This window comes from Prunus dulcis, unplaced genomic scaffold, assembly GCF_902201215.1.
Source record: "Prunus dulcis unplaced genomic scaffold, ALMONDv2, whole genome shotgun sequence".
NCBI classification, from domain to species: domain Eukaryota; kingdom Viridiplantae; phylum Streptophyta; class Magnoliopsida; order Rosales; family Rosaceae; genus Prunus; species Prunus dulcis.
In genome coordinates, this window is record NW_023010329.1 from 1 (window position 1) to 21,927 (window position 21,927).

General features: G+C 37.6%; 3 protein-coding genes across 7 annotated transcripts; all 3 read left to right on the forward strand.

The window, feature by feature from the left end:
• Positions 1-5,766: 5,766 nt before the first annotated feature.
• On the forward strand, positions 5,767-10,106 carry LOC117613461 (putative disease resistance protein RGA3). Of its 5 annotated transcripts, XM_034342070.1 has the most exons (3): positions 5,767-5,926; positions 6,023-9,076; positions 9,691-10,106. In XM_034342070.1, exon 2 carries the CDS (start codon positions 6,086-6,088, stop codon positions 9,056-9,058), a length of 2,973 nt encoding a protein of 990 aa, XP_034197961.1. In that variant the 5' UTR covers positions 5,767-5,926; positions 6,023-6,085; the 3' UTR covers positions 9,059-9,076; positions 9,691-10,106. The 5 variants fall into 5 exon arrangements, with proteins under 5 accessions (XP_034197961.1, XP_034197959.1, XP_034197958.1 ...); XM_034342068.1 differs by lacking the exon at positions 5,767-5,926 and having other exon boundaries at positions 5,933-9,086; positions 9,680-10,106; XM_034342067.1 differs by lacking the exon at positions 5,767-5,926 and having other exon boundaries at positions 5,933-9,086.
• Positions 10,107-10,683: 577 nt separating this feature from the next.
• LOC117613459 (pentatricopeptide repeat-containing protein At1g43980, mitochondrial-like) lies at positions 10,684-13,211 on the forward strand. Its single transcript, XM_034342064.1, has 2 exons — positions 10,684-12,773; positions 13,001-13,211. Exon 1 carries the CDS (start codon positions 10,829-10,831, stop codon positions 12,737-12,739), a length of 1,911 nt encoding a protein of 636 aa, XP_034197955.1. The 5' UTR covers positions 10,684-10,828; the 3' UTR covers positions 12,740-12,773; positions 13,001-13,211.
• Positions 10,705-17,624, forward strand: LOC117613460. Its single transcript, XM_034342065.1, has 6 exons — positions 10,705-10,753; positions 13,474-13,650; positions 14,175-14,305; positions 14,855-14,952; positions 15,834-16,183; positions 17,230-17,624. Exons 2-6 carry the CDS (start codon positions 13,479-13,481, stop codon positions 17,316-17,318), a joined length of 840 nt encoding a protein of 279 aa, XP_034197956.1. The 5' UTR covers positions 10,705-10,753; positions 13,474-13,478; the 3' UTR covers positions 17,319-17,624.
• Positions 17,625-21,927: the final 4,303 nt, after the last annotated feature.

A 21,927-nucleotide genomic window follows, 5' to 3' on the forward strand; every position in this document is an offset into this window, starting at 1 on the left:
TAGATAGAGATGACACGTGGCGCAATTTTAAATGGTGAAAATCTTATTTAAAATTTGAAATTCATCTGAAATTTGAAATTTATCTGAATTTTGAATTTTGAAATTTATCTAAAATTTAAGACCAAAAATCTTATCCAATTTGAATAGTATTGACACGTAGGAACCCAAAAATCTTATCCGAAAAAATTATCCAAATTAATTGTTTAAGTAAAAAAAAAAATTATGAAAAAAATAAAAAAATAAAAAGTATTTGCCATGGCAAAAGGCAATTGTTGAAAACACACATTGCTTAATATGGCAAGGGCAGCCACTATTCACGTGACTAGTAGCTGCCCTAGCGCCCCCACCCCTCCCCCGCGGCCGGGGGGCATCATAGCAAGGAGCAAACTGCTGGAAGTGCCCTTAGAGAGGAGCTTTCTCTGTTTTTAACTATTGACCATGTGAAATATAAACTTGCGAGGAACTCCAGGGACCTTAAGCTCCGGTGGCATCCTATCAAAGTTTGTGGGATAGGGATGCCCAGTCATTAGCTTAATGTCCTACCACTTAGTTTGGCATCTTGATCTTGATCTTGGTTTTTCTTTCTTTTTTCCTGCGGAGGAAAGACGAACTTTTTTTAGAGAAGGGTGGGTGACTATCAAAAAGCATTATGTCAGGCCTCCAAGATGGTGGAAAGAATTTCATCTTGAAGATGGTCGCAGACTTACAGTCATCAATTTGTTGCAACTTTCTCCAGCAATGTACTGAAATGCTGGATTTGGAATCAAAATTTTGTTACTCTTCTTTGAGCCAGCAATTTGTATATTGTATTTCATGGGATATATATAATACCATAGTCTGACTGAAGTTGTATTAATTTATGCCGAGCCGTCCTTAGCTTGGGGTGGTTATCATTATCATTAAAGAATTGTGTATCTATAATTTAAAATTCCATTATAAAAAGGTGGAAAATGTGAAATGTGCATCATATCCCAATCTCATCATTGTGTTTGCAAAATGATGCATGCCTTTGCTATTTTCAATGTCAAGAATGTCTCCAATTTCATAGGGTATGTATATCATTGGCAAGAAAAATATAAAGGGAAATCTCTGATATAATCACTTTCTGTTTCTTTCTGCAGTTTTGCCTTGACAATTTCTGTTTCTTTCCCCTTTTCCTTTCAAATTGCACAAGGAAAAGAAAAGTCTCGCCCAACTTGTTTATTGTATTTTTGTTGCTTTTGTATTGCTTGTCTATTGTCACTTTATTGCTTGTTTATTGCTTTTGTATTGCTTTCGTATTGCATGTCTGTTACCACTTTATAATCTACGTGACATTACAATGGAGTGGAGCCTTGATTTTGGGTTGGTTTTCTTAATTAATATAATTTGTTGCAGGGGAAACTATGAGTTTGATTTATAAAAAGGACGTGATGTCCTTAATGGAATCACATTCTTACACTAATAGATAATCAATAAAAAAGCAATAATGGAATCACATTCTTACACCAATAGCTGAACACAAATCAATCATATTGAAGAGATACATATATGGTGCTTGTTGTACCTTATTTATATGATAATGAATAATGATCTAGCATTTTCCTTATACAAAATAACCTTATACAATCAAGCATTTTCTTTTACAAAATATCCTTATAAGTTCATTCACAAGACATACTTGAAAAAATAGGTGATAAAAAACAAATATAAGTGCAATAACCAAGCAATACCACAACACTACTCTGGCAATACGATAACAATACAAATGCAATAGGGGAGCAATACAATGACAATACAAAAACTCCACATTCCCACTATATATTCATAATCTACAACATATTACAAAAAGGATGTGACGTCCTTAATGGAATCACATTTTACACTCCTATATCAAAATACCCTCGAGCAAGGAATGGGCGGAAAGGCTTCTGTAAAAGTTGAGGTATAATGATCTTCCTCTATTCAAAAAATAACAATCATATCTGTTTTTGCGTAATGATTTTTATTTTGGGTCATTTAAGCATAGAATCCTTCAGGTTTTGGGTAGAGTTCTGATAATTCCTTGTGATGTTCTGAGACCACAATTGAACTTCATTATTTAACCCAAAATTTTCTTAGAAGTGAAAGACACATGACAGTGACATAACCAACTGGTATCAGACCAATTATGATAGGGTACATCCACTATTGGCGAAGCAAGATTAATAAATGTGTTTGGCAAGGTGGGAGTCAATCGTAGAAACATGTAGTTCAAAAGTCCCTCTCTTCTTTTAGCCACCTGGAAGAAAAAATAAATGACTCACTCCTATTTTTGAAGTTAGTATCAATGAGAGATATGGAGACATTTGAATTTACCTGGTTTTGGAAAAAGTGCAGCTTGTCAGGCCAAAGAGAGAAGACAATGGGTCTCCCTATCAACTTTGACAAGAAATAACAAGAAGATGCACTAGCAGTGGCATTGAAAACCACCAAAACTACACCTTTGAAAACCCCAAAAAGGGAACCAGCAAGCAAGGACATGAATATAGCACCAGGGATCATGAAAGTTTGCATAAATATATAAACCATGCAGTACCCCAACAGAACCGGAGCAGTGTAGTCACTTGTGTAGTCCTCCAGGTGAACTCTACCCAGAAGAAGACAACGAAACAATAAATAAATAAAACTGACAAAATACTATGAAACTAATATTCCACAATCTCTTTGTAAATGAAGAACATACAGCAGGGACAAAACACAATACATCATTCGTCAAACTAGGGGAGTAGATTAGTTATAACAAACCACGTTTTTGTGAAACCTACTTGTTTGATTGTCGAGACATGAAAAAAAAAATACTTGTTTGATTGCCAGAGTTTATTTTTTAGCTTACATTCTTTGTTCTTTACTCCTACTTTAACTATACTAAGTCAAGGAAACAACAATCTCATCCCCAATTTCCTATGTTGCCTTTTATAGTGAAGAGACTATATATTAATATTTAAGGGTGTGACACACACACAAGTTAGAACCAGAGATTGGTAAGCAAGAAAAACAATATTTTACTTCCACAGTCTTCATCCCAGTTCCCGCCCATATAATGAAACCACTGTATGGTACCATAAGAACCATAACCCATAACAACGACGAGATTATAGCATATTACCAGGCAAACTAGCAAAGAATTTATAATGATCATGCACTTGCATCGAACAGGAGTTCAATGAACTCAGGAGCTTTCTACTAAACAGTTCCTAAAATTGGGTGTTCTGGTTCAAGTTTATGATACTCACAGAGTCGATTTTCATTCAATTTCAAGTACACTTAAAAGCATGCTCTCACATTCCAAAGTTTTCAACCATTCTATGAAACCCTCCACAACTTCATTCCACAAACAACAATTCATAGTCCATTCTAATTCAATGCATGAATGTCATACAAAACAGGATTGAGCAAATTACTATCACAATATTCGATGAGTAAACTTCATTGTCAATTATCGGGGAAAAAAGATTATCCAGGAATTGAAATAAACCTCTGATAATTATCAAGAGCTGTATGCATGCATATACATACACATAAACAAAGAGAGAATCTTTACAAAGAAAACTGATCATTTTTAAAAAAGAAGACCACTCCAAGATTTAAAATATACTTTAATATATCTTATTTAACTCCAGCACTATAAACCCATATGCAATTGGTCAGCTACGTGAGAACAGAAGCAATAGAACAACAACCCAGAAACAGACAATTGAAAGAATCCCAAAAGAAACACATACACAAATTGAAAAGCTCACAAAATGATTTCAACAAAAACAGAAACGCAAAAGTCCAAATGTAATCAGAACAGCAAGGTTATAAATAAATACCTGGATGCCCCGTTTCAACGATCCGAGACAAGAACCCGATATCCCACTGCGGCAAGAATGGACATTTTGGAACTGATCCACACCGAGCTTCTTGGTAATGATTCCACAGTGAAGTAAATGCTATCAGAAGGCGGCAAATCGACTCTGATTTCGTCCATTGTGTCCATTATTTCTTCTGCTGGAAAGAAAAAATAAAGGATTAAAACTTAATGGACATGTATTCAAGGCTTTGGCAAAGCTTTTATTTTTCTGGGTTGGATTTGTAAGACGAGATAACCCTGGGTAGGGGATAAAGATTGAGAATTTTTTTTTGGGGAAATTGACACAAAGATGGTTTTCGCGAGAGAGGGAGAAACAGAGTGGTGGTGGTCGTGGAGCGACGATGGAGAGATAAACCGCTGAGAGAGGAAGAGAGAACTGAGACAGAGCGAAAGTAATTATATCTCCACAATAGATATACTTTTATATAGGAATGACAATTTTCTCCGCGGGTAAGGGTCTTCGCAGGAATTCGACGCTAGTGGATCAAGTATGAAGGACATAAAATGGGTATTGGGAATTTTTTGAGTACGTTCGGGGAGGGGCGGGGATGGTATTTTAATCCCCAACCCGAACCCTCCCTTTTTAGGATATATATTCCATGACTGGAACAGGGGGATACACGTTACACCACGATTTTGAATCAGAAGAGAGATTTTAAGAAATGGCAGATCTAAGGAAAAGCACTTGCCATTCATTGGTTATTAGGGGCATCTCGAAAATGTCCAGGTCGAAATATGATTTTCAAATTAAGTTCCGAATTAGTGGATGCTGCCAACGAATACCTCATTCAAGAATTGTTTTTGATCCAATCCAATAAAAAAGACAAATCCCTTATGATACACCAGATCTGGCTCGGTTATTGATAGAGTGAATAGATCTGCCAGAGAGCTTTCATTAAGGAAATTTGAGGGACACCCCTTGTATGCTCCACTTCGGATTGTATTTCACTAATCCAAACCGTCTATTTTATAGATACTCATTCAAAGATCATCTCTACAAAAAATCACTTGAATCCAATATCATGTGACCACTCAATTGAGTTATTGAAATTTTAGTACTTTCTTAAAGCACTGTGTTCATTGATTTTGTAAGACACAATTAGATTTCGAAACGGTTTCTGATTTGTCTAATTTTTTGTAAGGATGATCTATGAATGAATACCTAAAAAATAGATGGTTTGAATTATTGGGAAAAGAATTGTAGGGTATCCTAAAGGGTGTCCCTCAAATTTTTATTTGAGGGATCCCTCAATAGAAGGGGATTGTATATATATATATATATGTATATATTGTAGTATATATAAATATGCTATTAAAGTGATTGTATCGAATTAGTTTTATATTTTATATTATTATATTATATACTTATATAATTTATACAAATCTTAAGCCACACTGCTTATTTATTTAGTTAACTTCCAGTACATATATAAACATTCTTATATTGTCTTATAAGTATATATTATATATATTCATTATCTTGTCTTAGTACATTTTTTTCTTTCGACAAAGTTGTTATATATTGATTTTTACTTCCGTAATAGGGCGGATCAGGAAACCCATTTCCCAACAAAAGGGGAGATGGGGAATCCCCGATATGAATATTGCGGGTATGAAAGCAAGAATGGAAAAAAAAGCTTAATGAGAATGAGGATAGGAATGACATACCCACTTCCGATTCATTGCCATCCCTATATATGGAGGGCAATTACGCAATTTCAAGTCCCAAAATGATTATATGTGAATAAGATTTGTAAAGTGATCATTTGAGAATAAAAGTTAGGCAAAATGATTTTATGGCAACTTGCAGATGTGTCCAAACCTGTTGGCCAGATTTTCAAGTTATCTTATTGACTCGTTGTTGTAGATTTGTCCTTTTGCTCCTTGTTATTTTTCTAAATCTTTACCTAGATTATTTTTTCTTTTAGTTGTGTTTGCAGCTACGAGAACCGCTGGATCTAATCTAATGGTGTGAGTAATGATGTGGTTGAGTGGTCCTTACGGTTGGCAGGTGAACGGGCTGGACAGAATTTATGGGTAAACAAAGACAAGGTTCACTCATTTCCTTCTGAATCTTTTCTTTTTGTTGATAATCTATTGAAGAAAGTTGTTTCCATGGCTGATCCAGTTGTGTCCCCTCTCCTCAAGGTGCTGTTTAAGAGGTTCAATTCTCTCGCCGATGCTTTCCTCCACGACTTCAACTGGGAAAAGATGAAGGATACATTAGAAGAGCTCAGATCCGTAGTTCTTGAAGTGGAAGAGCAATCGCTGAAGAACCAGTCGACCAAGTTCTGGCTGATGCAGATCAAAGACATTGCTTACGATGCTGACGGTCTGGTTGATGATTGGGAGCTGTTGAGGATGAAGTCGAGGAAGAAGGTATGCAATTGCCTTCCCCTCTACTGGCACAGAAGCGCTGCAAAGATGACGGGTCTTCTGTCAAGATTCGAAGAAGTAGGGAGTAAATATCACCTGTTTGATGCTTCTAAATCTGTCGAAAAAAGCCCCAGTTTCAACGTCAACGCACAGTCTTCTTCTTTCGTATCCGATGAATCTGTTTACGGGAGGTATGAAGATAAAGAGAAAATCCTGGTTATGTTATTTGGCAGTTACCATCAGGATCTTAATGTGATCCCAGTTGTGGGTATGGGAGGGATCGGAAAGACAACCCTTGCACAACTTGTTTACAACGATGATAGGGTGAAAGCACACTTTAACTTGACGATCTGGGTTACTGTGGGCGTAGAATTCGATCTTGTGAGGATTGCTGAAGCGATTTTGTGTGATTCAACTGGCAGGTCGCAAAAGTTATCCAACATGGATGCTTTAGAGACTGCTGTTAGAGATGTGCTGCGGGGAAGTAGATTTTTATGTGTGCTGGACGATGTATGGTCTCAAAACCATTCCCAATGGGAAATCCTGAGGGGATGGTTCAGTGCAGGTGCTTCAGGATCTGCTGTTATATTAACTACACGCAACATAAGTATTGCAAGTTTCATGACGCGTGGTAGCATCTATTGCTTAGAACCTCTGTCTGAGGAAGTTTGTTGGAGTATTTTTGGAAGTTTAGCATTTGGATATATGACGCCGAAAGCTGAATTGGAAGAGATTGGTAAGCAAATTGTTAGAAGGTGTGGAGGACTGCCGCTTGCCATTAAAACCCTGGGTGGCTTAATGCGCTACAAAACACAAGTACATGAGTGGTTATCTATCATGAATAATGATATATGGGATAACTCTGATATTTTAGCAGTTTTGAAGCTGAGCTACGATCATCTACCTGCACATCTGAAGCAATGTTTTGCCTATTGTTCAGTATTCCCAAAGGACTACGCATTCAACAGGGAGAAATTAATCCGCTTGTGGATTGCAGAAGGATTTGTTGAATCAACCTTCGGGGAGGAGTTGGAGGATGTTGCTGATGAATATTTTGTGGAATTATTGCACCGTTCCTTCTTTCAGGACAGAATGACAGATCCTAATGGTATCACAGTGGAGTACCAGATGCATGATTTAATGCATGATCTTGCACAGTGCGTTGTTGGGGTTGAGTCTGCAATCGTGGAAGAGAAAGATTCACTGCATGTCTCAGAAAAGGTTCGTCGTATCTCTTTAGTTCATGAATCTGGGAGTTCAAAAATTCCGGAAAGAGTCTATGGAGCTAAGAAATTGCGGACATTGTTTTCCTTCTCCGGTAAGTTCGAGAGAATCCCTCTTCCTTTCCTAAATTTGCGATACCTGCGAGTCTTAGGTTTATCCCAAAGAGGCATTCATGAGTTGCCAGACACCATTGGTACTTTAAATCATCTGAGATACCTTGATCTCTCTCATACATATATTAAATCGATTCCAGAATCTATTGGTAAGCTGAAATATTTGCAGACTTTGGAACTTTCTGAGTGCTACAATCTCGTGGCGTTACCCAAGGCTATTTGTCTTTTAACAAACCTCAGGCATCTGGATATTAGGTCATGTTCTTTGATTCACATGCCATCAGGGATTGGAAAATTAAGTTTTCTTCAAAATCTGCCAGCATTCATATTAGGGAAGCAAGCTAACTGTGCTGAACTAATTGAGCTGCGCGGTCTCAACCTTAGAGGGAGGTTAGACATTAAGAATCTTGAGAATGTGATAAATTCGGCACATGCTCGAGAAGCAGGGCTCCTACAGAAGCTAAGGCTTCGCTCTTTGGGTTTATCATGGGGTCGCAATGCCCATTTGGCGGCTGCTGCATTATCTTTTGAAGTATTAGAAGGCCTTGTGCCACCCCGGGGTTTAGAAGTGCTGGATATAACAGGATACAATGGTAAAGTGTTTCCATCTTGGATAGCAAGTTGTCTCTCGAATGTAGTAAAGGTTTCTCTGATCAACTGCAGTTGTCAACAACTTCCCCCACTGGGGATGCTTCCATTCCTTAGGGATCTCTTTATAAAAGGGATGCCTGCAGTGTGCAGTATAAGTTATGACTTTTATAAGAACTGTAATGATATAGCCTTCCCAGCATTGAGACAGCTTGAGCTTTATGATATGCCTAATTTGTTGGAATGGAAATTGGATGAAAAAGTTGAATCATTCCCTTGCCTTGACACGCTAACAGTGAAAGGGTGCAGTAAGTTGACTGGCTTACCATCCATTCCACATCTCAGTAACTTAGCCCTGTGGCACAGTGATGAACTACTACTTGCCTCGTTGGCCCATCTGACTTCACTTTCCACGCTCGCTCTAAACGGATTACGAGATCCTAAGGTTTTCCCCTGGGATATGGGGAGTTTGAATTATATCAAGCAACTAACGATGTATGATTGCGACAATCTGGAGTCTCTGTTTGAGGACATGAGAGGGTTTAGTTCTCTTCAACAATTAAGTATTTTATACTGTCACAAATTGGAATCCCTGCCTGTGGGGCTGAGGTACCTTGATTCACTTAAAAGGCTTGATATTGTGGGGTGTGAACAGCTGGCTGATATCTTAGACATTATGCACTGCCTTTCTTCTCTTGAGGAGTTGATCATTGAGGGATGTCCCATGTTGCGTTCATTCCTTTACACAGATAAGCCTATCCGTCTCCAAAAGTTGGTCATCAAAGGATGCCCTCAATTAAAGATCAACAGTGGAGATTTCATCACTGAAGAAGATATCCTCTGGGAGTCTGATACTCGAGAAGCACATATTCCACGAACTTGATGACATCGCTTCCTTCAGGTCTGTCTATGTAAGCCCCCTTAAATTCTCATTCTATCTTTGATCTTGTTCTTTCTACATTCCAAATGATGTTCCTCGTTTGGTTTTTGCTTTACAATGATACCCCGGCCTCCTGTTTGTTCCAAATTCCTAGGTCTTTTATGTGAAATGTTGGTGCTGTTTGGAAAAACACATCCTTTATTAGCTACAAGGGCTTATTGTAGGTGGTTCTAAATGTCTGCTTGTGCACAGATGGATTGAAGTATGAGTACATATTTGAGGCATATCATTTTATCACAAGATATTGCAATGCAGAATGGAGGTGCTTTTCCTGGGAAGAGTACCTGGTGGTGTATACTAGTGTTAGTGCTAAGGTGGCGCTTTGTTGTTAATGCTGTTTTATCTTTTTCTGTAAGGCCATGTGTGTTACTTCCATCTCTTTAAATCAGAAAACAAAACTGAAAATCTAAGACATAAATGTCAGCATAAGAATGACTGAATGGCCCAGAAGCTTATTGTTATTATTTACTAAAGCTAAACTTGTTTTGCTGAATATTTTAACTTGTTTTTCGACTCCTTCATATATTTTACTTTGGTTGCTTATTTTATTTTCTTCCCTTGCTGTTCTGCTCCAGGTTTGTTGGTTTGCTGTCGCAGATGAATGAAGCAGTTGGGCAGTTTGAAAGCAAAACGTGCTTTCACTTTTGTTGGAGGTGTCATGAGGGCATATTTAATAACGTAATTGGTTTTGCTGAGAAGGGGATGCACCAGTTTGGTTGATGCCGTTGCTTGAGAAGGATAGGGAGGTGGGGTAGTTGGGTATAGGCTTTAATTGAGCTTCTGTGGTACTCTTTTTCCTTGGCCAAATTTTCCTATCTCGAGGTTTATTTTTGGGAAGGTTTTAATGAGGCCGCATTTTAGCTCACTTGTCTCCAGTATTTTGTAATATGTACTCTGATTTGTACCATGAACGAAATTCTTCTTTTTGATAAAAACCTCATGTAAAAATCATATATATGGAAAGGGTTTGGTATCTGGCGATTTACCTTGATCTCAGCTGTCCAATAGTAGCATATGTTGGATTTGTAAAAATCCAACCCTCTTCTACTTGGTCCTTGCTGTTTCCATCCAATTCCAAACATGTAGACGTGCACATTTTCCAATTCCAAACATGTAGACGTGCACTGAAAATGTGAGTATCCTAATAGTAAGTAATAACTGAATCAAGTGCTGCTATTGACCTGTTTTCCAAATGCAACAGGTCGGAGATGCAATCCGGCCCTTCGAAGAACTAGATTGATCAATTTTATCACGAAAGGGCCCTGAACTTTTTAAGTTATTTAACTCTTAAATTAATTACTGTGGTCTTTCATCTTTTGGTCAATTTGGTCATTGCAATCACATTCCATCAAAACCTTCATTAAAATTGTTCACGCGATGGCAACTTTCAAGGGTTTGGTATCTGACGATTGTTTGTATTTATAAAAAAAAAATTAAAAAAAAAAATTAAAAAAAACCCAACTTGACAAAACTTACTGGACGCGAGACTCTGCTTTGCTTGCCCTGGAGGGAAACTTACCGTTAAAATTGTTAATGCTTTTCACATTCAAGGCGTTCCCAATTGATTCGTTCCCGATTGGTAGCTACGTCGATGGAACAAGAAGAAGCAGACCCAGCAGCAAAATCACGTGCACAACGGTACCGTATCACTGCTTAAACACTGCATTGCTCAGAAGCAACAATTTCTGTATTTCATAGAAGCACTGAGTTTGCATGCACTCATTTTCTAAGCAACTTCTTGGGCTTCATAAAACCTCTCTCTCCTATTATTCTCATCTAATTGATCACTGTTTGTCACTAAAATCTTTAAATTTTTCCAAAGTTATACATGCCCAGTTGATAAAAGTGGGGTTTAACAGCCATACTTTTCTGGGTAACCGTTGTCTCGATGTTTACTTTCGGTTTGGTAACACCCTGTACGATGCATTGAAAGTGTTTGATGAGATTACCGATAAGAATATTGTGTCTTGGAACATTTGCTTGAAAGGGTTCTGTCGATTTGGTGAGCTTCAAAGGGCACACAATATGTTCGCTGAAATGCCTGTTAGAGATGTAGTTAGTTGGAACTCGATGATTTCAGGTTGTGTTTCAGGTGGGTTTTTTGATAATGCATTCTGCCTTTTCTCAAAAATGCAAATCGCGGGTATGAGACCAAGTGAGTACACATTCTCAATTGTAATGTCGCTTGTGACGTGTTCCTGTCATGGTAAGCAAATTCATGGTCGTATGATTAGGAATGGTATGAATTTATCAAATTTGATACTCGGGAATTCTTTGATTGACATGTATGGAAAGCTTGGATGTGTGGATTATGCTTTTGGTGTGTTTTTCACTATGGAGGAGGTGGATATTATCTCATGGAATTCTTTGATATCGGGTTGTCATAGATCAGGGTATGCAGAGCTGGCACTAGATCAGTTCTTTCAGATGAGAAGCACCAAGCATTCACCTGATGAGTTTACAATATCATCTGTTATCAACGTTTGTTGTAACTTGCCTAATTTGGAAAAGGGTAAGCAAATATTTGCTTTCTGCTTGAAGGTGGGGTTCTTATCTAATAGCATTGTATCAAGTGCTGCTATTGATCTGTTCTCCAAGTGCAACAGATTGGAGGATGCAATCCGGCTCTTTGAAGAACTAGAATGGTGGGATTCAGCTGTTTGCAATTCCATGATTTCAAGCTATGCACGGCATGACTGTGTGGAGGATGCTGTGCGGCTTTTTGTGTTGACCTTGAGGGAGAACCTGAGGCCAACCGAGTTTACACTTAGCAGTTTGCTTAATTCTGCGTCCATTTTTCTTCCAGCAGAGTTGGGTAGCCAGATCCATTCTTTGGTTGTTAAGTTAGGTTTCGAGTCAGATCCAATTGTTGCTAGTTCACTTATTGATTTTTACAGTAAAGTTGGATTAATAAATTATGCCATGAAAATCTTTGCAAATGTGGGTGTGAAAGATTTGACATCTTGGAACACGATGATTATGGGCATGGCTCACAATGGTAAAGTATTTGAGACCCTGAACGTTTTCGAGGAATTGATTAGTGAAGGCATTGCACCAGATAAATTAACACTAGCCGGTGTTTTATTAGCTTGCAACCTTGGGGGTTTAGTTGATGAGGGAATGACAATGTTTTTATCCATGGAGAAGGAATATGGAATCGTACCTCAGGACGAGCACTATATGTCTGTTGTGGATTTGTTGAGTAGTACTGGTAAACTCAAAGAAGCAATAGATATAGTAGCAGAAATGCCTTACGAACCTAGTTCCATGATATGGGAATTGATTCTTCGTGCTTGTGTGATTCATGGAGACTTTAAACTCACTGAAACAGTTGCACAGAGGATGATGCAGTCGGAAGCACAGTCATCTCTACCTTATTTAGTGCTCGCTCAAGCATATGAAATGCGAGGAAGATGGGAAAGTATGGTTCGAGTCAGGAAAGCCATGAAACTTAAAGGTGTGAGGACTGTGATCGGATGTAGTAAAATTGGGATACAGAACCATGTATATACTTTTAAGGCAGACCAATTACAGCCTCACAGAGGTAAGGACATTTATTTGATATTGAGATTACTCTGTTGGGAAATGGAAGCTGAAGATTATACTGACAATTTAACAAATTAGTGCTAAGAGGAGAAGAATGAAGAAAAGCAGCAGAGTAAGAGTTCATCTTGTTCCTATTATTTTATATAGTTAACGAATATATTTTTTCCAATCTCATTTAACCGTAGTTATATAAATTGTTTTGGAATGCCAAATTTGTACTGCTAGAGTTGTGCTGATATGTTACTAAACCAATATGCTAACAAAAAAAATTAAAACTACGTAGTTTTAAATTTATACATCAACTATGTAGTTTTAAAAATCCAATGTTTTTGACAGCAGGACATGACTGGGTCAGTAATCAAAATTTAAAGATAGTCTCCGATGCTTGATGGAATCATTGATTTAGCCGACACAGCACTAGCTGTTAGAAAGCATAAGCCAACATAATGCCCAAATTCCTTGCTTTCATCCGATTGGGCCTATTGAAGGCAGCATTTCGCGCCATTTTTTGGTATAATCAGAGAATATCCATGGAATTTATTCCTGGGCATCAGGCATCTGCTCTCCAATGCAAGAGCACAGAGAAGCTTCGAAAGAAAAATAAAAATAAAAAAAATTGAAAGAATTTTTTTCAGGACTCTGGACAACCCTTGCCATTGGCCAAGAAATCATAATCTAAAAATGGGTTTAATCTCTTTCAAGTTTAAATTTTTAAGCCTTCTGAAAAATCATCTTTTAAATAGCATTTTCACCTCCGTAACATTAAAAACAAGCTTCAGATTTCAGACCTTGTTGTGACATATTGTAAACAGTGTCCATGGTGAGCCCAATGACGCCGTCCCATGTTGTTATTGCCTTTGATGCGACCAGGGACAGGGGTGAGCTGGAGCTTACGCTCACTGTCAATAGTCTTCGAATGAGGGGTGACATTTTACATTCAGGAGGTACCATCATTTACCTGGGCGTCTTGCACAGGGTGGTTCACCCCAGTAAGTGTTTGATGAATTGTCTACATGAACTAGAGTTGTTCTTAATTGGTTTTGAATGTATAAATTTGTTATGAATTTCATTTTCACATGATCGGTTGGTTGGTTATGAAGATGCAAATAACATAGACTTTATATTATAAATTTCGTCTTTAATTTTCCTTTCTGCATTAAAAATTTTCATCACCCATGTCCTTGAAATTTCTTTTGACAAAGCTGATTAATAATTATAAGAGGCATAACCACATACTGGAAAATCTTTCTCATAGGGAGCAAGCAAGTCAAATAGACCAGAGACAACTTTGCCACCATTGATCCTACATGCACCTTCAAATATCTTCTATCTAATTGTGGTTCATTCATCCAATATGCATCTGTGTCCATGAATATTCTGCAATTCGTTTGGTGGATGCTCTCTCATTTTATCTGCAGCTGCAATAACATTAATATGAGCAAGAAATTCTAAAAGTAAGTGTGCTTGTTGCTGATATTTAGTCTCTTTGCTTTTCTTGCCTTTGTTGGAACAGTGGGATATCATTCAAAACCATCCGAATTTTTTGGAACAGGCATTCGTGCAGTGGAGGAAGAAGTTACAAAGAAAGTTGACATGTATGTTAACATGCTTCTTCCGAGTGCCGAAAAGTGTGCAGATCAAGGGGTAATATATTCTCTGAGGTTAAGAATTTCTATTTTAACTGTTTTATGAACTTGTGCTTTCATTATGTTCCTAGATTGGTGGAGTGTTAACTCTCTCTCAACCAGATGTGTCTAGATCTTTGGTATAGTTTCTTTCCAAAATTGCAAAAAGTTATTTTCATGCTAGAAAATCTTGCAATACGTAAATACGATGACATACCTAATCTAAGAATTTGAGCTAAATGTTGTATGAGAATCTGAAAGGTCGGGCTACCTTAGTGGACATATTCTGTTACTTTGCAACATTATAATCAACATAGTGACTGTAAGGTGTCCAATTTTTTTTTTTTTTTATTTTTATTTTTGTGGTCACTTTCTGACTTCTGTCACTAGTAGTTCTAAAAAAAAGAGAGGTAAAGAAAAACTGGATGATGCTGCTTGAATACTGCTTTTGTTTTTGTGATTATGCCGAGTTTCCACTTTGCCACTGTTATATAAATTAAGAAATTTTTTTTTTCTCCTAAATATATTGCTATACTGTTCCCCACACTAGTTTCCTTGATATATTCAGGTCAGCGTTGAAGTCAAAGTTACTGCTGGTTTTCCCATTAAACAGGTTATTTTGCAAGAGATTATGGCCTGTAATGCAGCATGGGTTGTGCTTGATAGGTAGTTCCTTTTTCTCTATTTGCTTATGAAAACCATTCCTTCAGAATTCAATTCCTTTCGCCCATAAATTTGATTCTCTCCCCTTTAGATTATTAAAAAAAATTAAATTCGAAGACGAGACTAATTTATGATGGATCTTTCAAGTTTAGATCTCTTATCCTGTACTGCAAATGGAAATGGGTTCCGTGACGTTATAGTCCTGTCATTTTTCCATGCAATAAATATTACTAGAATATGGCCCTGTATATAAATATCGCCATGCTCTGGCTTTCTGGTACATGGTTTAGAAAGTATTCCAATTTAGTGTTGATGGTCATTGTGCAATATGAATGGGTACTTTCAGATTTTCTGTCAAAGATTAATTGCCTATTAAACTAAGAATCCACTGAGGCGATATTTTTGTTGAATCGAGTAAATAATTGTCGTCCTCGTTGTCAACTCAAAAGTTAAACCATAAATTGGATCAAAACTGCTCATATTGGAAAAGTTTTCTCCCACATTTTTATCTTTTAAATATCCTTAAACTTCTTTGGTGCGTAACCTCAGACTCCTTACTTCGTTGCATATTTCCATCAATAGTCTTGATGAGGAATGATATTTATGGATTCTTTAGTCATCAAAGTATATCACGTTTGTACTCTGTTATTTTCTACATATACTTTCCCAGCTTATGTTGCCATAATATATATACACACGCATATATCTGGAGGACTGAAAACAAATAACAATTCCAATTTGTCAAAGAAAGCCTCCCATTTGTCTTTGTACCATCCAACTTTCTATTTGTTTCTATATCCCCTGTGTGTGTTTATGAGCATGCCTCTGTTAAATTCTCTTTCTGTTTCAAATTAGCTTAAAAAATAACTTGCAAAGTTCAACAGGCACCTTAGACGGGATTTGAGGTTCTACCTTAAGCAGATACCTTGCAAGGTTGCAATAATTCAAGATACCTTGGCTGTGGATGTTGTGAGACCTCATACAACAGATGATACTGATACTATAGAACACAAATTGTTTTATTCATTATCCAAGCCTGTTCCGCCATTCACTTGCCCAGGTAATGGAAACAATGTGCGCTCATCCATCGCTTGCAGAAGCTACTCTGTATCCGTTGGTGCACTGGAAAGCTCTGATATGCTTAATACCAACTTGATGACTTCATCTACATTTAAGCTACGAGACTATAGTCCTTTGTTGGATCTAGCGTCTTCCTCTATGCAAGAAAATTCAGGTCCGAAGCTTGTCATAGTCCTTTATGCATATTATAATGCTTTACAAACTCAAGACACATATTGTCCTTTCTGATATTAGTTTTTTGTCTCAGCTGCAATCTCAATGCATTATGCACCTAGAACTTTACTTAGTGAGTTTCACCATAAGACACAAACCTCCAAAATATCAAATTATCAATTCATATTGTTTTTTGGCTTCTTTGGATATTAAGTTATAAATATCTCCAAACTGGAGAACAAAGTTCGTAGGAAGCTTATCAAATAAATTTTCCTTTAACTTCTCCCTTATATTAAATTTACACATTTTATGAGGTTTCCATCAAAACGGTCAAGAATGATTGCATCTTCCACATAAAGAAAAATAAAATTAGTATTTCATCACTTCTATGACATGGATGCATATGGTTTCTAGATGGACTCTCTATCCATCTACCATTCAGTTTCAAATCACAAGAAGGTGCTGTAGTGGAATTTTTGCATAATCCACCGGATGGATGCAAGAATATATGGCCATGATTCTATTATAACAAACAAGTGCTGAATGCCTTACATGTTTATCAGAGCTTAAAATAACTCGTTGCATTAAGGTGTTTTCAAGGGAAGATATGATTTTAGTGATGACCAGGGTTATAGATCAATCCAAAAAAATTTGGTACCTTGATTTTAGTGGTGACCATAATTATGGCCTTCGAGAGGCTTGGAAACGAGAACAAGGCAGGCTGAGTCTGAATGGTGTAGGGTGAGTGGATCGGATATGTTGATTTCATGTTCGGATGATTTTTTGTCACCCATGTTGGTGATCTGTGTTGGTTGGTTGGTTTGTAGTGGCGGAAGACATTTAGGCAGAGTCGCCAATATTGGTGCTCTGATACCATGAAAGAATATGGAATTCTTTGTGTTTGTATTGATCTCAATGAGACTCTAATGTACAAGCTTTATACAGATTGCAAAGGCTATTCCTGGTAAATAGGAAATCTATTCTAAGTAAGTCAATCACTAGGATTGTGCTAATTACAATAGTTGACCAATTTCTTTCCTTTAACAGGGGCACAAGTGCAAGAGCCAAGAGAGAGAATTGTAGAGAGAGGAGAGCAAAGAAGGAAGAAAAATTCACTTACGCGCGTTGCCCACTAGTTTTCTTGCATTGCAAGCGAGCATGAGCGAGCATGAAAGATTATAGAGGTCCCGGGTGAAGAGTGATATCGAGAGACACCTTGGAATTGAAAAAAATGAGGAAATTGAGATATCAGTTTTTCAGAAGGCTGCTGCAAGATAGGGATTTTTGTAAGAGTATTTGTACAAGGCACCTCAAACTCATTACTCCCAAACATTTTTGTATGAGGATTTGTCTGAAAGCTCCCTTGGGCTCCAACCTTGCTTATGAAAGTAGGTGTTTTGATGCGAACATCCGTGACAGGGATGAGAAAATATTTAGACATATTGTTGTTTATGTACCCAATATTTTTACATATGTATTCTTCTTCTTCGTGGAAGAAATTAATATATATGGTTACAACTAGGTTACAAAAGGAGTGGACCTTAAGTAAAGTAATCAAACCTAACTAGGCTCAAATAGACTACACAAAATAAGTATTAAGTAACAAATAACTGGTTTAATATTTATGTTATAAAACTAGAATAATAAGAGGATGAGAAGTACCACTGTAATATTGGGAGTGGAATTATATTTCTCTTTGTGTTGTTTACACTGACAGAATTTCTCCTCAGATAGACTCCACTCTTTCTCTTCTCTCTGACTCTCACTCTATTTTCTTCTTTCTTCCCTCTATTCTCTTCTTCTCAGATCGTGGTCTCTCTTTGCATAAGAGAGAAGCCTTTTATAGGGAAAAGGGTGAATAACACCCGTGAATCTACAATACACACCCGTGAATCTACAATTCAATCATGCACCAAAGTCTACAAACAAATAGTAAGTGGGCTCCACTACTTTATACTTTACGACACTCCCCCTTGGAGACCACATGTCCCTAGATTGGTTGCCTCATTAAAACATTGCTTGGAAAAACCCAGTGGGAAAAAACCTAAGCGAAGGAAAAAGAGTACAACTTTATTTGGGACATAAGGGTAATGCACTCATGTTGCCTCGTTAAAACCTTGCTAGGAAAAAACCCTAGTCGAAGGAAAAAGAGTACAACGTGCATATGTCCTGTGTTAGAGGACTCTTGAATGCTCCCCCTGATTTTGCATGCTCCAACTTGATTGCTTGTAGAGTTGTCGTAATCCGATGCCATGCACTAACTTTTGGAATGTACATTTCGGCAATGATTTAGTGAAGAGATCTGCCAGGTTATCGCTTGATTGGATTTGTCTGACTTTGATTTCTTGACTCTTCTGGAGCTCATGTGTATAGAAAAACTTTGGTGATATGTGCTTGGTCCTGTCACCCTTGATATATCCTCCTGTGATCTGAGCAATACAAGCTGCATTGTCCTCATTCAGAATTGTTGGAGTGTCTGTTGCTGAAGGTAGGGCACATGTACTTCGGATGTGATGGATTACCGACCTTAACCAAACGCATTCACAACTGGCTTCGTGGAGGGCAAGTATTTCTGAGTGATTGGAAGATGTGGCCACTAATGTTTGTTTCGTTGAGCGCCATGAGATTGCAGTTCCTCCACATGTAAATACATACCCAGTCTGTGATCTTCCTTGATGTGGATCAGAGAGATATCCTGCATCAGCATAACCAATAATACTCTGGGCGTTGGTCGATTCACTGGAATAGAATAACCCCATGTCTGTTGTCCCACGAAGGTATCGTAGAATATGTTTGATGCCGGTCCAGTGTCGCCTTGTTGGAGCAGAACTGTACCTTGCTAACAGATTTACTGAGAACAATATGTCTGGTCTGGTACATTGTGCTAGGTACAATAAAGCACCTACTGCACTAAGATATGGTACTTCTGGACCAAGGACCATTTCATCATCCCCTTTTGAATGATATGGGTCTTTCTTAGTGTCAAGCGACCGAACGACCATTGGAGTGCTAAGTGGATGGGCTTTATCCATGCCAAACTGTTTCAATACTTTCTCAGTATAAGTTGATTGATGCACCAAAATTCCATTAGCACTGTGCTCAATCTGCAAGCCAAGACAATATTTTGTCTTTCCAAGGTCCTTCATCTCAAACTCACGTTTGAGATAACCAGCAGTCTTTTGAAGCTCTTCAGAAGTTCCAATTAGATTCATGTCGTCGACATATACTGCCACTATCGCAAATCCAGACTCTGATTTCTTAATAAACACACATGGGCAAATAAGATCATTTGTGTATCCTTCCTTCAGTAAATACTTACTGAGACGATTGTACCACATTCGTCCAGATTGTTTTAGCCCATATAATGATCTTCTCAATTTAACTGAGAACATGGCCTGTGGTTTATTTCTGGCTGCTTCAGGCAACCTGAATCCTTCTTGAACTTTCATGTATATATCTGTATCCAATTCTCCATACAAATATGCGGTAATGACATCCATGAGTCTCATTTCAAGTTTTTCTGAAATCGCCAAACTTATTAAGTAACGGAATGTAATTGTGTCCATTACTGGAGAGTATGTTTCCACATAATCAATTCCAGGCCTTTGTGAAAAACCTTGCGCAACGAGTCGCGCTTTATACCTTGAGATCTCATTTTTCTCATTACGCTTTCTTGTAAATACCCACTTGTAACCTACAGGGTTCACATTGGGTGGAGTTGGAACAATATGTCCAAAAACACTCCTTTTTTACAAAGAATTTAATTCTGCCTGGATTGCATCTTTCCATTTAGGCCAATCTTGCCTCTGTGTACATTCATTAATAGAGCACGGCTCAATATCATCATCTTTTATGATCTCAGCAGCCACTGAGAATGCAAATATATCATCGATGATCATCTCATTTCTACTCCAAAATTCATCAGTGGACGTATAATTTATGGAGATTTCTTGACTTTCAGGTACGGTTGCCACTCCAGGGGCACTTGTCTCACCAATGACGGTTTCCTTGTCAAGAAGTACCTGTCCCTCTTTGGAGGCATTTGAATTATGAATTGTGGGCTCTCTATTTATTTCATTTGGATTCATTTTGTCCATCAACTTCCTCTTTCGAGGAACTGAATCCTTCGTGCAGCAGATGAACCATTTGCTGGCACATTGCTTTGTCCATTATGGACATCAAACCGTGCGGGTGCATTTGCAGTTGGGATATGAAATTTCGTCACCTTTGTTGCATCATTAAATGCATCTGGCATCTGATTTGCAATACTTTGGAAGTGAACGATCCTTCTCACTTCGTTTTCGCATTGAGCAGTATGAGGATCGAGATGAGACAATGTGGATACATTCCATGATAATTCATGCTATTCTTCAGGAATGAGTTTGCCTTGTTCTTTAGGCACAGTTTTTTTTCCCCCACATAGCCTCATTAATGAGGTAATTCTGTGCATAGCAGAGTTATACTCGGACACTGACTTGAAATCTTGAAATCTCAAGTGGGTCCATTCGTATCTAGCTCTTGGGAGAGTCACCGTCTTCTGGTGATCGTATCTTTCACCTAGAGCTTTCCACAGAACCAACGGTTCATCAACCACCACATATTCGCTCTTCAGCGCTTCATGGATGTGGCGGCGAAGAAAGATCATGGCCTTCGCATTCTCTTCAGGCGAAGCATAATTCTCATCTACAATTGTTTGTCCGAGGCCATTGGCTCGTAGATGAATTTTGGCATCCAAGACCCATGATAAATAGTTGTCCCCGGAAAGGTCCAAGGCAGCAAACTCTAGTTTTGCCAAATTTGCCATCCAAAACTTTAGGCTCGAGATCTGGGACATTAAGCCACTTATTAATAGGAATTTCAGGCCCTCATTATTCAGGTATATTAATTGATGATAAAAATAAAGTGCTATGAATTTGCTGATATGGACGATAAACTCGCACCATACCTTAAATAAAATTAAATGTGCGGTAAAATAAATTCATAAATTAAATTGCTTGCTGTATGGACGTTAATCCCGCACTATACCTTAAATGTGCGGTAAAGTAAATTCATAAAGTATGAGGGTTGATTCCACATCATACTTTAAGTAAAAGTAAATTTGAGATAAAGTAAACGTGCTTGTATGGGCACTAATTCTGCTCCATACATTTAAATAAAAGCAAAGGCGTGGACGATAAACCCGCACCACCCTTTAAATAAATATTGCCGTATGGGTAATAAACCTACACCATACCATAAATAAAATAAATGTGGGGTTAAAAACCTCCACCTAATATATATGAAGTGCATAATATATTATATAGTGTGGGCAATATAACTGCACCACTATTCAAGATATAATAGATGGGTTTTAAAATCACACCATCATTTTATTACAATAATTTGTATTACAACGCGATGGGTAAAAAATTACACCAGCATAAAATAACAGGACTGATTAAACAACATAGAAATTACAAATTACGTTACAAAGAAGTAAATTAAACAAGCATGGATTAAACAACATAGAAATTGTGAGAACACAAAAAAGAAAGTTTGCATGTCGTCGTAGTAGTAAAGTGAGAGTAGACATATGACAGAGAGGAGACAGAGAAATAACCACATAGTGTTGAGTTGGGAAAAATTCAAAAATAAAAAGGAGTGACTATCGTGCTGATAACATGTTATAAAACTAGAATAATAAGAGTATGAGAAGTACCACTGTAATATTGGGAGTGAAATTATATTTCTCTTTGTGGTGTTTAC

Coding starts and splice junctions, on each gene's coding strand:
- LOC117613461 (XM_034342068.1), top strand. CDS start 5,990: ATGGCTGATCCAGTTGTGTCCCCTCTCCTCAAGGTGCTGTTTAAGAGG.
- LOC117613460 (XM_034342065.1), top strand. CDS start 13,479: ATGGTGAGCCCAATGACGCCGTCCCATGTTGTTATTGCCTTTGATGCG. Junction 14,953..15,833: donor GCATGGGTTGTGCTTGATAG/GTAGTTCCTTTT, acceptor AAAGTTCAACAG/GCACCTTAGACGGGATTTGA. Junction 16,184..17,229: donor CTCTATGCAAGAAAATTCAG/GTCCGAAGCTTG, acceptor TTCCTTTAACAG/GGGCACAAGTGCAAGAGCCA.
- LOC117613459 (XM_034342064.1), top strand. CDS start 10,829: ATGCACTCATTTTCTAAGCAACTTCTTGGGCTTCATAAAACCTCTCTC.